The sequence below is a fragment of the Hyalella azteca genome, unplaced genomic scaffold (genome assembly GCF_000764305.2).
Source record: "Hyalella azteca isolate HAZT.00-mixed unplaced genomic scaffold, Hazt_2.0.2 contig5890, whole genome shotgun sequence".
NCBI lineage: Eukaryota > Metazoa > Arthropoda > Malacostraca > Amphipoda > Hyalellidae > Hyalella > Hyalella azteca.
The window spans coordinates 184,039-201,073 of record NW_025936068.1 but is presented as its reverse complement, the minus strand read 5'-3'; the positions used below and the strand labels follow the sequence as shown (position 1 = coordinate 201,073).

General features: G+C 36.8%; 1 protein-coding gene across 1 annotated transcript in view; it reads right to left on the bottom strand.

Annotated features, from left to right (window-relative positions):
* Positions 1-17,035, bottom strand: part of LOC108676356 — a 60,780-nt gene that overhangs the window by 10,207 nt on the left and 33,538 nt on the right. The window contains exons 16-23 of the mRNA XM_047880678.1: positions 14,783-15,221; positions 12,404-12,551; positions 11,264-11,588; positions 10,542-10,754; positions 10,214-10,373; positions 9,688-9,839; positions 8,371-8,538; positions 6,700-7,138 (exon numbers count right to left, since the gene is read on the bottom strand). Of these exons, the coding sequence (XP_047736634.1) occupies positions 6,700-7,138; positions 8,371-8,538; positions 9,688-9,839; positions 10,214-10,373; positions 10,542-10,754; positions 11,264-11,588; positions 12,404-12,551; positions 14,783-15,221 (2,044 nt within the window). The remainder of the gene's footprint in view (positions 1-6,699; positions 7,139-8,370; positions 8,539-9,687; positions 9,840-10,213; positions 10,374-10,541; positions 10,755-11,263; positions 11,589-12,403; positions 12,552-14,782; positions 15,222-17,035) is intronic.

Sequence of the window (17,035 nt, the reverse complement as noted above, 5' to 3'; positions counted from 1 at the left end):
AGATAAGTTATATATATATATAATCGAGAGCTATGGTGCGAAGGATAATCTCTGACTTTTTCAACGACATTATCAGCGTAAATATATTTAAAGTCAGAGATTATCCTTCGTAAATTTATTTAACCGCACATATTAAGATATATTTAACCGCACATCTTACAATGCGTTTATTTGTTATTACCGATTATCGGTCGTATTTGTTTCCGTTTTACCTTACCCTATCAACTTGTATTTTATAACTGTAAGGCTGTAGCTCCATTTATATACAACCTATAACACTATAACTATAAATGGGATATACGTACCTTCCAATATCTTATAATAATTATTGGACTAAAAAAACGAAAGTTGCCATTTTATTTCCTATTCAAACTATTGGAGGATTTCAAATCCAGCTGTCGATTTTTTCCCCTTTAGTAAGAGTTTGGTGTGCTCTCAAAAATTACAGGTGATGACTAAGAAAGTTCGATTAAAATCAAAAATGGGTTTCTATTGTCTCTACAATATCACTGTTTTTCTGTTCTTTCTACGGTAATTGCATAAGAGACAAAAATTTCAAAACGGTCTCAAATTTTCCCTGCCTACTTGTGTTTTCCCGTAATTTGAAAAAATTTAAATAGAGTCTATTTATTTGAATAACGGCGGTATTGAGATAAGAGCAATAATATGATACTTTAATTTTACGAGAAAATGTACAAATGAACAGATCTACTAACGGGTGAGCTCCATCATAAGGAAATTTAGATGAACGCAACCAAGCATCTTCGATGCGCTGCGACATAGAAACGTGAGCATAAAATTAGATGTACGTAAAAGACACAAAATAAATAAATATGCTTTCAGCGTTACAGAAACTAGATGAAAAATTAGATGTACGTTAAAGACACCAAATAAATAAATATGCTTTCAGCGTTACAGAAATTAGATGAAAAATTAGATGTACGTAAAAGACACCAAATAAATAAATATGCTTTCAGCGTTACAGAAACTAGATGAAAAATTAGATGTACGTTAAAGACACCAAATAAATAAATATGCTTTCAGCGTTACAGAAATTAGATGAAAAATTAGATGTACCTAAAAGACACCAAATAAATAAATATGCTTTCAGCGTTACAGAAATTAGATGAAAAATTAGATGTACCTTAAAGACACCAAATAAATAAATATGCTTTCAGCGTTACAGAAATTAGATGAAAAATTAGATGTACCTTAAAGACACCAAATAAACAAAAAAAATAAATATGCTTTCAGCGTTACAGAAACCAGATGAAAAAAGCTAAATGAGTTGAGGTTTTAAAATGAATGAATATGCATGATGCATTAAAGACATAAAATAAATAAATAAGCATTAACCGTTACAGACACTACATAAAGAAGCCGGGTGTATTAAAAACATAAAACAAATTAATATGCTTTAATCGTTAAAGATACTAGATGAACAAGCCAGTTGTGTTTAAAACATAAAATGAATAAATAAGCTTTAACCGTTACAGACACTAGATAAAAATAAACAGGAGTGTTTAAAACATATAACATTAAATTAATATGCTATGGGCGTTGCAGACACCAGATAAAGAAGGCAGGAGTGTTTAAAACATAAAATAAATTAATAAGATTTGCCCGTTACTGACACTAGGTGAAGAAACCAGGAGTGTTTAAAACATATAACAAATTAATATGCCATGGGAGTTACAGACACTAGATAAAGAAGTCAATAGTGTTTAAAACATAAAATACATAAATAAGCTTTAACCGGTACAGAATCTAGATAATAAAACCATGAGTATTAAAAGCATAAATAAATCAATATGCTATAATCACTAATCACATTTAAACCACATCATATGTCCAAGCAACATTATATGTTCAAGCAACATCATATGTTGAAGCAACATCACATGTTCAAACCACATCATATGTCCAAGCAACATTACATGTTCAAGCAACATCACATGTTCAAACCACATATATGTCTATGCAACATCATATGTTCAAGCAACATCAAATGTTCAAGCAACATCATATGTTCAAGCAAAATCAGGTGTTCAAGCAAAGTTATATGTTCTATCAAAGTTAAATGTTCAAGCAAAGTTACCAGTTCCAGCAACGTCATGCAAAATTTAAGATTGATGCAGTATAGCGAAGGAATATATCACGGAGATTCGATATCTTGGACTTATATTTTTCCATAAAAATCGTGCACTATATTACGATTAGTCTCGTAAAATCTCTTAAAAACTTATAGAGGTAGAAACTTAATTTGCTAACGACTGAAAGTTAACTTAATTCTGATACAAGCATACGCATATGCATGAAAACGTGAGTAGCCAAAAAAAAAAAAAAGACATCGCGATTAGAAAAAGGTTTTTATGCAAGCAGATTAACTTTCGCCTTATAGAAAAATACTATGCATTCAAATAACGGTATTTTTTTGGTTATTAATAAATGACTATACATTCCGTATAAGGCATTTTTTTCGGCTAATTGAAAATGAACATACATTCCAGATAGGGTGCATTTTTCGGCCAACAGAAAATAACTATACCTTATGGATCGATAAGGTTCGTTTTTCGGCTATTAGTAAATAACTATACTGCGGATAAGGTGCTTTTCCGGCTGATAGAAAATATACTTTACGAATACGGTGGAAAGAAGTTTTGCTTCAAAGAGTTCTCGTATTTACATGGCGTAGGTAATGGAAAATGGTGATTGAAATTGGAGATATAGGCACTTTTTTTGTAAGAGGTGCAAAGTGAATTGCGTTACATACAATTTTCTGCGGAGAAGAATATAAAAAATGGTAAAGGTTGCGTAAGAATAGCTTGAGCGAATCTAATTGTGCACCTGAACATAAAATTAACTAATTGAATACTGACGGTAATGCAGGGTTAAAAGCTTTGAAAACAGCCAATATATTTTTGAAAAAGTATTAAACAGAAAACTGTGCTGTAGTATGTTCTAATATCCTTGTTTTTTAAATTTTAGGTCGCTGCATTTTGTTCCTAAATTTGTTCATAAATCCCAGGGATACATTTTTCCCTCGACGTCTTCCTTGTTCGAAAAAAAAACGCCGCGAAACGGTGTGACCGTATTTCAGATGCCGGCCGACCCGTGAGATAAAACACCGCATATCACCGTTTTTTTTTTAGATTTAGCACAAGAAACCCTTACCATTTTTGAAAAGAAACAGTGAAACGGTTTATTTCACGGGGCTACCGGCAACTGGAACAGCGGTCACCGTTTTTTCATCGTTATTTTCAATAGTTTTACCTTCCCATTTCCCCAATTTCTTCTCAACTTACGTCTTCCCCGTCCCGCTTGGGGAGCGGCAGGGGTCTTGTTGCCTGGGGAGGAGCAAGAGGAGAGCCAGGGAAGAGACCAGAGAGACCACAGGGAGAAGACCAAAATAACGAGAGATGGAAGAAAATACAATATGTTAATAAAACATTTCAGAAATTTAATAAAGATATGAATTGAACAGGTTTCACAGACTCATCAAACGTATTTAATTATGTGTAGTAAGATAATTAAACTAAAATAATGACTTGAGAGAGACGAAAAGTTTTTATTTGAATTCTTTCTGTAATAGAACTGTACAAAATGAAATGGAAATAATAATTATTGTGAAATAATTCAGTGAAGAAAATCTGAGCATGGTCATATATGATAAAAAAATGTGGTGAAAGATCAAAGCACGAGTCAAGTTAGCAAGAAGAGAAATGTGATAATAAATAACTGCAAGAAAGTTCTTGCTGTGGTGCTTGAACATCTATTATTTTTCTCATGTAATTGCCAAAAGAACATTTCTTTCCTGGGCTCCGAATCATGTTTTGAATGAGGCAAATTTTTGCGTACCACATAAATTCGTAAAATATTTACAACAATATTCATTATTCACATAAAAAGAAAAATCGATGTAGAGAAAATTGAAGTCATGTTTCTCTTTGTTCATCATTGAAATATACTCACAGTTTATTAACTGCATTAACTCACAATTAGTTTCAACTGGAAGAAGCTTAACTTCTAGCCTTACAAAGCTGACGATCAAAATTCGTCTAGTATTGCAAGTGTCAATAGCGGAACGTAACTAGGTAAAGAGGTGAGAATATTTTCCAATTAATGCAGTGACTTGACAATAAAACGATAATATTATGACGTTGGAAAAATAGAACCGCTGACGTAGAACAAAAAAAAAAAAAAGTTTCAATGATACATCATATCCCACGTTTATAAATTTACATATAACTCCTAGAGGCAGAAAAAGTTAGTACATCTCATGCACGGATCTCTGAGGGTACAGCGTTGAGGGATCCGAAAATAATTCTATTTTGGGGATTAGTTTGAAGAACACGCAAAAATTTCGTCGTCCTACAAACAAATTTACCACGAATCCTAAAGGTCATTAGGAGATGCCTAACAAAACAAGGGCAATGATTTGTTATAAACACCTTGGCCAACTACATCTAAATCTTTTGTAAGGGTAACGCGTTTTTCGTAAAAATATCAATAACACAAAAAAAATTAGCACCTAAGTATGCTAAATTCTGCGGGTTTAAACAGGGTTGACGGAATTGTGGAAAAACTAGCAATAAATAAAAGGACTAAACAAAATTAACATTAAATAGTATTGGAAGCGTTACGATCGAGAAGAAATAATTTGAATATACTTCTCAACCGTTTCCGAAATAGTTAAGGATTAAAAATGTTCTTACTATTCTTTGTGAAATGCAAGAAATAATATAGCAAGCATCAAGTGTATTAAGCGACGTAAATAATAGATTTGGAGGCTCAATAAGCATTAATAGCAGAACTGGACGCTATTAAGGAAGTCATGCAGCGATGGTCAAGCGTGGAGTTCAACTCCTGACGAGTTTAACTGAAGCAGAGAAGGTGCCTAAAGCTTGAAGAAAATCCCATAGATATAGTAGAACTAAAGACAATGATTTTACTGCACGGATTATGAGGAGATGCACAAGTTAGGGATGCAAAAGCAAGCAGCAGACAACACCGTAACGTCTTCATTTACCTGCTATACCGAGAGAACTGAAAAGAGAATTTGACAGTCGCGCCAAGCCGGATTTGGGGGGTTCTTGTCCAGCTAGACGTTAGGAGGAGGTTGCAGGATGGAGGACAGACAAAGTTACGGAAGAGGATGTACAGGTTCAGAAGCGACAAATTGTAAAAATGTGATGATTAGAATGGGTGAAAGTGCAATAATCGTTTGAAGTACTTGTCACTGATAGAGGCATGTGATTTAGACGGAAAATTGTACGAACGTTAATTTTTGAGAATAATTTTGACGGTAAACCAGCAGAGATATTGGAAAAAGTTAGACGAAAATCCATTTAAAATCGCTCAACATACAAGAGATGGATGAAGGGTTACAGTAATAGTCAACGCAGTTAAGCCCAGAGTCGTTTCGTAAGTTGCAGTAAAAAACAACTTAGGAATCTTCAGCTTTCCACATTCACTGGAGAAAGTTTTTTTCAACTCTGAAGCAATTTTCAATTTTTTCTTCTGAATGTTAACAGTGACACACAAAAAGTTGGGTTCGAATTGAGAAGTATTGCACAACTTAACAAGCGTATAGCTCACATTAAAACCAATTTTCTACGTATGAAATTTTGCAAAATGATCGAAAATGTAACAAACATATATATGTTTCAGTGACGTAACTATGAAAATGTCAATTTCGCTACTTGCGCCGAATGAAATGAGAAAGGCGGATGAATAACAAGCTTCAAATAATTAGTATGACACAGAACAAGATCGTAAATGATGATTTATCACTTAGAAACTCAAATGACGATTACACATCTGGAACGCGAGAGAAAAGCAGCAGCGAGAACACATAGAGCGCACGAAAATATTAGTCCGAAAAGCCACACCAAAAATCGCAGCCCCGTTAACAATTAAACAAAGCTACACAATATGCAATAAGATTATGGCGAAAGCTTTCGCGCGTTCTGTCATCGCAACGGAAAAAATGTTCAATTAACAAACCAAAACAATTCAGCATTTCAGAAACTCAGTTACCTACGCCTGGATTCCATAAGTCTTAAAATATCTAAATTATTGAGCTGGCTGGAAAATCTATTTTAGTACTTGAATGCTGCAGCCTGCAGGCATTTACGGTGAAAAAGCTAAAACGCCAAGTAAAATCCCAATTAATTCCCGAGGATCTTTATTAATTATTGGCAGTTAAACTAAAAGCTGCTGAACAATCATGGGGCGCCGATGAGTAGTGAATATTTTTCTCGAATATACCAATCCAAAATTATAATTTTGGATTTGACCAAAAACAACCCAATTGCATAAGAAACGTACCTACTATTCTGAATATTTTTATTACGTTAAATTGAAATTAAATGTGCACTGTAGCTGTCATATAAAGATAAAGCGAAAATACTTTTGGATGATATTTGTGTGCAGCAGAGTTTACCCGTTGGCATCTTTATCACAATTTCAGTCCGACCACAATGATGAAACCCTTACCGTAAATGCTGATCAATATGTCGTGCGGTCCATAATTATATTTTTACCGCGATAATGAAACAATACCATCTACTGCAAATAATAATTAGCAACGCGTCATATTTATCCTAATTATCTCAACGAAATTGTAAATCCCCTTTGAATAGGCGAAAGGCAACATTTTAGCATTAATTATTTGTGCGGGACAGAGGCAAGACTCACCGATGGAAGGAATGTTGCCGTGAATGTTAGCCCCGTGCTGCTGTCGTGGGTACACTTCCTTGTCGCTGAGATTCTCGTCAGGCTCCAGGATGGTCTGACCGAGGTCGTCGGTGCGGACGTTTGGGTTGGGGGGCGCCGGGCCCGGACTTCGGCCGAAGAGTTTGGCCGTGAGGCCTTTGACGCCCGACGTGGCCGCTTGGGCCACGGAACTCGTTGCGTTGGTGACACTTGTGGTAGCTTGGTTGCCGTGCATGATGTTGTGGTGTTGTTGGTGGGGTTGAGGTAGTTGGTGGTGGTGTTGCTGATGACTAGTTTGTTGATGTTGGTTACTGCCACCGCCCAGTAAACTACCACTGAGGAGACCGCCTCCTCCAAGAAGGCCTCCGCTTCCTAGGATGCCGCCCCCAGAACTGTGGCCTGATCTCGACATGTCCATATCCTGTGCAAAAATTTCGTATCGAATGAAATTAACCTATCATATAAATTACATTTTCCTTGTGTTACTTTTCTCTAATTTCTTCGCGATATCAAATTAAATCTATGAATTAACTCAGGTATGTTTTCTGACTGTCATTTTATAGCCCCTGGAAATTCGTATGTTGTTTTTGAAGCATAAATTAAAGAAAACCCATACATCGTGCTACGCGCTAAAACCGTACTACGTTCAAATCCATACATTAACTCGTCGTTAATGTATAGATTTGAACGTAGTACGATGTTAGCGCGCAGGTGACGAACATTGCCGTCTCTACAGTGAGCTTCGGAAATAAACGCAGTCGCGCACCAAAATCAAATGATTTATCTAATTTAATAAGTGAGTTTTGACTTTGAACCAAAGCGCCGATATTGCAGTTATTTTCGTGTCAAAAAAATCTTGTTGACTTGATTCTTAAAACAGACTTGCGTCCTAGTCTCAAGAAGACTACAAATATATGTGAATAAGGTTAATTTCGTTTTGTGATTCGAGAGCTTGAAAACATTACTGGTTTTATGCTTGAATACAACCATGGACCTTGCGCGGATATGGGATATTTTGTTCCCATTAACTTCCTTTTTTTTTGTTATTTTTCTTAATAAAAAAACATTTTACTATATCTTTGTTAGTGTGCAGTACTACATAATTTTTGCCCCAAGTATTTAGTAGTTGAAGATTAATTTATTGGCATAATTATTGGGAAGTCACAATACTTAGTCTACAAAAGTCCATTAAATTTACCCGAGGGTAAAAAAATCACTTGTGAGATCACTATATTCTAGCTTTTTGGGGGAAGAAGCTGACGAATTTACCTTGAATGCGACTCAAACTACACTAATTTAACCGTAACTTGGAGCAAACACTGAAATCAAGATACATAACCACCTGCACCAAACAAAATCACCATACACAACCACCTGCATGAATACATAACCACCTGCTCGAAACAAAATCACCATACACAACCACCTGCATGAATACATAACCACCTGCTCGAAACAAAATCACCATACACAACCACCTGCATGAATACATAACCACCTGCACGAAACAAAATCACCATAGACAACCACCTGCACGAGTGCATAACCACCTACACGAAACAAAATGACCATACACAACCACCTGCACGAATACATAACCACCTGCACGAAACAATAATTGCCCTATATAACCACCTGCATGAACCAAGTTACCTCAGCAACATCAGACTCCCCGGCAGAGGAAGTATCAACTTCACTTTCTTCTGCGATGTCAGAAAGTTCGCTTGGTCTGTCGGCGTCTGATTGAAGGAAATTTTCTTCCTCTATTCCTTCAATGGGGGAGGAGGCTGACTCACGTGAATCGTGAAGCTCATGCTCGTTCTAGCCAGTGCAAAAAGTAAACATAATATGGCAAAAGTAAACAACTTTTTGGCAAAAAAATAAACAAAATTTGGCTAAAGAAAAATTCTAATTTGTAGGGTGCAACTGAAGCTGGCAGGATGGGGTCAACGCTAATTACTATTACTTTTAATTACTAAAATAAATTTAGCGGTACGTTTAGCCAAGATGCAGGATAGAGAAAGATATATACAATGGGATTTAAAAAAATCTAAATAAAAATAAATTCAAATACATTCAACAAATTAGAAGTATAAAAAATTAAAAACGTGATATAAGTCTAATAATCAACAGTTGTACCGAAAAAAATTAGACATGCTGCAGAAAAAATATATTAGCTGCAAAACTTAACAAAATATATGGATATTGCATGCAACAGCGCTCCCATGAAGCAAAAAAAAAACTGTTTGCTCACGCAGGAAATTCTTGACAAAAATACAGAAAGTCGAGTTGAAAAGTAATAACTAATCTAAATGATGTATAAAATAATTGAGTTTCCGTTGTGCTTTAGTTTACTCCGCAGAATCTTGATAGTTGCAGAAATTCTTCTTGTTGGTTTACGAGTAAAACGGAGAGCAAAGTTCTACGTAAGGCATGCAATTTCTACCTCAAATGGTCCTTCAGGCATGTAATTTCTACCTCAAATGGTCCTTATTTAGTTATGTAATTACTGCCTCAAATGGTTCTACTTTAGGCATGCAATTCCTACCTCAAATGGTCCTTCTTTAGGTACGCACTTTCTACCTCAAATTGTTAGAAGGGTTCAAAAAAAAAACAAGGATATTTTACAAGATTCAAGTATTAATGGACGTAATGCTACCAATAGATATAACGTGAAAAAATTATTCACACTTCGTACCTTGATTCGTAGTGAGAAGAAGACAATAACACAGTGATATTTTTAATTAAAACAGGCCTACCTAGCTCATTAGGCAGGCGAGGCCATGATCCATTATATGCCTTATGACGGCCGCGGATAACCAAATCACTCGCTAGAATAACGAGGGAAAACTTTTTTCAAAATAACTATTTATTTATTTAAAAAGGGTTAATACAATACTGGGAGCGGTTAATCCTTTTCTGGCCTACACGGTCTCCAATCATATAATTGTATTACCCGTTTGTGTTTACCTTTTGTCGGCCACGGCCGCCGCGGCCAAAGGAGCCAGGTACAGGGGTAGGGACAGAGTCGCTGGAGACGCTCTCACGACTCTTGGTGCGCACCGTGATGTGGCGAGGCTCGAACCCGTGAATTTTGCTCATGTCTATCAAAGCGTGGTCGCCTGTAGGACGTAGAGAGAGAGAGAGAGGGAATAATTTAGTTACATTAAAGAGCGGCTCATATCGGAGAATTTAGGCTCTGCCACGTTAATTAGATGCAGGAACACATTTCATGTTTGGATTGATATTCAACCAACATTGCAGTTCTTTAGGTTGTCAACATCATAGCGTTTTTATCGATATGTGGAATAATTTATCAAGCATATAAGTAATAGCTAATACAAAAGCTTCAAGGTTGGCGGCCTTGTGGCCGATTTCTTAGGCCATCAAACCACAAAATACTTTAGGTTGTCAAAATTGTAAAAAAATTGAATTTCTAGTAAAATTGAATTTCTATTAACGAGTGGAATTATCTTTCACGCATAAAATACAAAACCTGACCTCATGTCGTCAGGGTAGTCCTGGTTCGGTGCCTCCTGCAGGAAGTTGGAGGGCACCAGCCCGCGCTGGCCTCTCAGCTCCCCCATGTAGAAGCCATCATCGTCCATGTCACCGTAAACGTAAATAATGTCCCCAGTTTGAAACGATAGCTCCACCTGAAAAATTTAACCAGTATTAGATCGGAGTAATTTGTAAAAATAATTTTTTCCTTTTCAGTAGAGCATAGGGCGTGTCCTGTGATGGTTCAACCTCAGTGTAATGAAGATGCTATCGATTATTGTCATAGGGACAAAGTCTCGATTATTTCTTTGAGTATAAGTTACCTCGGAGTCGACGTTGGGGGAGAGTTCCTGCGGATCATAGTCGTATATGGCGACCATTTTCTTGACGGGCATATTGGCGTAAATGTCCCCCCAGCGGTCGCCTTGGTGGCCCCCGGCCCCGCGGCGCCCCAATGAACCTTCCCGCCGGCGTCGCCCCATGGGCCCGCCATCAGTTTCCTTCATCAGCTCCTGGGCGACGCGGTCGTCATCCACCTGCCATCATCACGATATACACCATTCACGATGTACAATACAGCCGCCATCACGTTATACAATAATAGCCGCTTAATTTATTTGCAGAATCGCATAAATATGGACGATATAATACGACTATATGATATTTCTAAAAGAACTAAAGTGCATAACCGACCAAGAATTGTAACTCCCACCCCTGCATTAGCTGTTGACCATTTCAACGAAAAATGAATTACAACAAGATTTATATATATATTTTTCAAATTCACGTGTTACAACATTGTATTTCAACTTCGATAACTTCCCTTCAAATCTGGAGTGAATTCGATCATTCCAGTAAAAAGAATTACGACTTCACAAGTTAAGAGGCTAAGTTCTCAAGTTAACTGTGCGGATTGTTGGGTGCACAGTTTGTGCACCCAACAATCCGCGCAATTAGCGAAGCAAGACTAAATAAATGTATAGTAAAACATTAGAGATGTATAATAATGAAAATGTTTAATAAAATGTATAAAAACACAAATTACCTGAACTTCGGAGACGATGTTACACGGTACGTATCCGGACCGGCCCCCGCACTCGCCCCAATAGAAGCCATCCGCATCCTTGTCCCCGTAGACGCGGATGAGCTGGCCCTCCCTGAAGCCCAACTCCTCATCACAGGCGTTAGAGTTGGGGCTCATCGTGGGCGGATCGTAGTTAAAAAGTGCCACGAAAATACGGGCGTGGTCCGGGCCTCTCCCAGCCGCGCCCGGGCCTCGACCGTATGGCTTGTCGTCGAAGCGAGGGTCTCTGCGGTCTCTAGGATCTCGACGGTCTCGGGAATCTCCTCTGGGTCCACCAACTTGGTCTCTGTGAACAGAGATAAGGTATATATAAGCTAATCGAGAGCTATGGTGCGAAGGATAATCTCTGACTTTTTCAACGACATGATCAGCGTAAATATATTTAAAGTCAGAGATTATCCTTCGTAAATTTATTTAGCCGCACATATTAAGATATATTTAACCGCACATCTTACAATACGTTTATTTGTTATTACCGATTATCGGTCGTATTTGTTTCCGTTTTACCTTACACTTTTACCCTTAACACTGCCGAGCATCTTCGATGCGGTTCGGCATAGGAACGTGAAAATAAAATTATATGTACATTATAGACGCCAAATAAATAAATATCCTTTTGAGCGTTACAGAAACCAGATGAAAAAAGTTGTGTGGTAAGGTTATAAAATGAATAAATATGCAAAGTGCATTAAAGACAAAAAATAAATAATTAAACAATGCGCGTTAAAAAACATAAAATAAATAAGCTTAGACCGTTAGTCACTATAGTAAAGAAGCCAGTATTGTTTAAAACAAATAACAAATTAATATGCTATGGGCGTTACAGACACTAGAAAAAGAAGTCAATAGTGTTTAAATTATAAAACAAATAAATAAGCTTGAAACGTTACAGACGCTAGATAAAGAAGCCAGGAGAGTTTAGAAAGTATAACAAATTAATATTCTATGGGCCTTACAGACACTAGATAAAAGAAGTCAACAGTGTTTAAAACATAAAATAAATAAATAAGCTTTAACCGTTACAGACACTAGATAATAAAACCATGAGTATTAAAAGCATAAATAAATCAATATGCTATAATCACTAATCACATTCAATACCTGGTATAAGAAGCGTCGCGGGCATTAGGCGGCATCCTCCGGCCAGGGGGGCCAGGCTGCTGCCGCGCAGCGTTGGGGTTACGAGGATCAAATCTTCTTGTGTCGCCGTATTCGTCCTGGTAGTTGTCCACACCGTCACGTGTCACTTCTGAAAAAATATTTTTTATAATAATATAATATAATACGATAATAAATTAGAAGAATTTAGTCGTGAAGAATGCCTTTATGAACACACTGTTTAAAGGAGATGCTTTTAGACATACTTTGGTCCGTGCGGTTTAATAAAAACATTCCAACGACTTACGAACTTTGAGATAACAGTTTATTAAAGGCATTATTAGTATACTATAACAGCAATTCGCTTGAAATAACATATGATTTCAGAACATATTCTATTGATAAGATCAGGCAAACTAACTATAATAGACATTCGTGCAATCTCTTGAAAAAAGAAAGATGCAAGTCAAGTGATGGAGTGAAATTTTCTCGAAGAAGTAGTCAAGACTGCCAGATTGAATTACTCAACTTTGATAACTTATGAAACATTTTAAATAAATCACACTCTATTCATTCTGAACGATATTTTAAACAACACTGTAGCTTCTCGCATTTGTTGCTAGAGAGACGATAGATTTAGTACTTCACTTAAATTAGTATTATTAAATTGATAGCATTCTGCATGTAAGATGTTTGCAAATCAAACCGAAACTAATCAAAAAATAATGACTGAACCATTTATAAATTTTTGATTGCTCTATTTTCAAAATTAAACTGGGGTGGCTGCTCCTTAAACGTAGCAGTTTAATAACACTAAGGGTTCAATTTATTCAATTGATGGCAATCTTGCCCAAAAAGCGATAATGCAATGCATGTATCAGAAGTGGCAAGACAATTCAAGTCTGAGGAACGATTCACGTAATACTGGTAGGAATTTAGTGCAAAGTAACGTCATATATTGAAGCATCATCGTATGTTCACCATGTTCTATCAATGTCGTAACGTCACATGTTCAAGCAACATCACATGTTCATGCAAAATCATATGTTCAAGCAACATCATATGTTCAAACCACATCATATGTCCAAGCAACATCATATGTCCAAGCAACATCATATGTTCAAGCAACATCACATGTTCAAACCACATCATATGTCCAAGCAACATTATATGCAACAACAACTACATTCAAGCAACATCATATGTTCAAGCAACATCATATGTCCAAGCAACATCATATGTCCAAGCAACATCATATGTTCAAGCAACATCACATATGCATGTTCAAACCACATCATATGTCCAAGCAACATTATATGTTCAAGCAACATTATATGTTCAAGCAACATCATATGTTCAAGCAACATCATATGTTCAAGCAACAGCATATGTTCAACCAACATGCATCACATGTTCGAGCAACTTCATATGTTCAATCAACATCAAATGTTCAAGCAACATCATATGTTGAAGCAACATCACATGTGCAAGCAACATCAAATGTTCAAGCAACATCACATGTTCAAGCAAAGTTATATGTTCTAGCAACGTCATGCAAAATTTAATATTGATGCAGTATAACGACGGAATATATCATGAAGATTCAATATCTTTGACAAATATTTTTTACATAAAAAACGGGCACTATATTACGATTAGTCTCGTAAAATCTCTTAAAAACTTCTAGAGGTAGAAACCCAATTTGCTAACGACTGAAAGTTAACTTAATTCTGATACAAGCATACGCATATGCATGAATACGTGAGTAGCCAACAAAAAAGACATCGCGATTAGAAAAAGGTTTTTGCAAGCAGGTTAACTTTCGCCTTATAGAAAAATACTATGCATTCAAATAACGGTATTTTTTGGTTATTGATAAATGATTATACATTCCGTATATAAGGCATTTTTTCGGTTAATTGAAAATGAACATACATTCCGGATAGGGTGCATTTTTCGGCCAACAGAAAATAACTGTACATTATGGATCGATAAGGTGCGTTTTTCGGCTATTAGTAAATAACTATACNTTTATTACGTTTAATTGAAATTAAATGTGCACTGTAGCTGTCATATAAAGATAAAGCGAAAATACTTTTGGATGATATTTGTGTGCAGCAGAGTTTACCCGTTGGCATCTTTATCACAATTTCAGTCCGACCACAATGATGAAACCCTTACCGTAAATGCTGATCAATATGTCGTGCGATCCAGAATTATATTTTTACCGCGATAATGAAACAATACCATCTACTGCAAATATTAATCAGCAACGCGTCATATTTATCCTAATTATCTCAACGAAATTGTAAATCCCCTTTGAATAGGCGAAAGGCAACATTTTAGCATTAATTATTTGTGCGGGACAGAGGCAAGACTCACCGATGGAAGGAATGTTGCCGTGAATGTTAGCCCCGTGCTGCTGTCGTGGGTACACTTCCTTGTCGCTGAGATTCTCGTCAGGCTCCAGGATGGTCTGACCGAGGTCGTCGGTGCGGACGTTTGGGTTGGGGGGCGCCGGGCCCGGACTTCGGCCGAAGAGTTTGGCCGTGAGGCCTTTGACGCCCGACGTGGCCGCTTGGGCCACGGAACTCGTTGCGTTGGTGACACTTGTGGTAGCTTGGTTGCCGTGCATGATGTTGTGGTGTTGTTGGTGGGGTTGAGGTAGTTGGTGGTGGTGTTGCTGATGACTAGTTTGTTGATGTTGGTTACTGCCACCGCCCAGTAAACTACCACTGAGGAGACCGCCTCCTCCAAGAAGGCCTCCGCTTCCTAGGATGCCGCCCCCAGAACTGTGGCCTGATCTCGACATGTCCATATCCTGTGCAAAAATTTCGTATCGAATGAAATTAACCTATCATATAAATTACATTTTCCTTGTGTTACTTTTCTCTAATTTCTTCGCGATATCAAACTAAATCTATGAATTGATTCAGGTATGCTTTTCTGACTGTTATTTTATAGCCCCTGGAAATTCGTATGTTGTTTTTGAAGCATAAATTAAAGAAAACCCATACATCGTGCTACGCGCTAAAACCGTACTACGTTCAAATCCATACATTAACTCGTCGTTAATGTATAGATTTGAACGTAGTACGATGTTAGCGCGCAGGTTACAAACATTAATTGCCGTCTCTATATTGAGCATCAGAGATAAACGTACGCAGTTGTGCACCAAAATCAAATGATTCATATAATTTTAATAAGTGAATTTTGCCTATAAGCAACAGCGCCGATAATGCAGTTATTATCATGGCGAGAAAAATTGTGTTGACTTGATTCTAAAAAAAAACTGACTTTCGTTTTACTCTCAAAAGGGATACAAATATATAAGTGAATAAGGTTAATCTCGGTTGTAATTCGAAGGCTGGTATATATTACTAGTTTTATGCTCGAATACCACGATTGACCTTGCACGCATGGGGGATATCTTGTTCCCATTGACTACTTCTTTTGTTAGTTTTCTTCATAAAAAAATATTTTTTACTTTATCTTTATTAGTGTCCAGTTCTACATAATTTTACTCTAAATAGTTAGTTCAAGATTAACTTAGAGGCATAATTAGTTGGAAGTCATAATGCGTAGGACTATTTTCTGCAAAAGTCCATTAAATTTACGCAAAGTAAAAATAATTACTAGTGAAATCACTATATTCTAGCCTATTGGGGGAAGAAGAAGCTGACGAATTCACCTTGAATGCGACTCAAATTAAACTAATTTAACCGTGACTTGGAGCAAACACTGAAATCAAGATACATAACCACCTGCACCAAACAAAATCACCATACACAACCGAAAAATTGAGTTACACATTATATAATGTACAACCACCAACACGAGTACCATAACACCAACACAAGTACACCAACACAAGTTGGTGTAAAACACCAACACAAGTACAACACAACCACCCGCACGAGTACATAATTACCTGCACCAAACAAAATCACCATACACAACCACCTGCACGAATACATAACCACCTGCACGAATAAATTACCACCTGCACGAAAAAATAATTGCCCTACATAACCACCTGCACGAAACAAAATGACCATATATAACCACCTGCACGAAACAAAATGACCATATATAACCACCTGCACGAAACAAAATGACCTAGGCATGTAATTTCTACCTCAAATGGTCCTTATTTAGTTATGTAATTACTGCCTCAAATGGTTCTACTTTAGGCATGCAATTCCTACCTCAAATGGTTCTACTCTAGGCATGCAATTCCTACCTCAAATGGTCCTTCTTTAGGTACGCACTTTCTACCTCAAATTGTTAGAAGGGTTCAAAAAAAAAACAAGGATATTTTACAAGATTCAAGTATTAATGGACGTAATGCTACCAATAGATATAACGTGAAAAAATTAATCACACTTCGTACCTTGATTCGTAGTGAGAAGAAGACAATAACACAGTGATATTTTTAATTAAAACAGGCCTACCTAGCTCATTAGGCAGGCGAGGCCATGATCCATTATATGCCTTATGACGGCCGCGGATAACCAAATCACTCGCTAGAATAACGAGGGAAAACTTTTTTCAAAATAACTATTTATTTATTTAAAAAGGGTTAATACAATACTGGGAGCGGTTAATCCTTTTCTGGCCTACTCGGTATCCAAT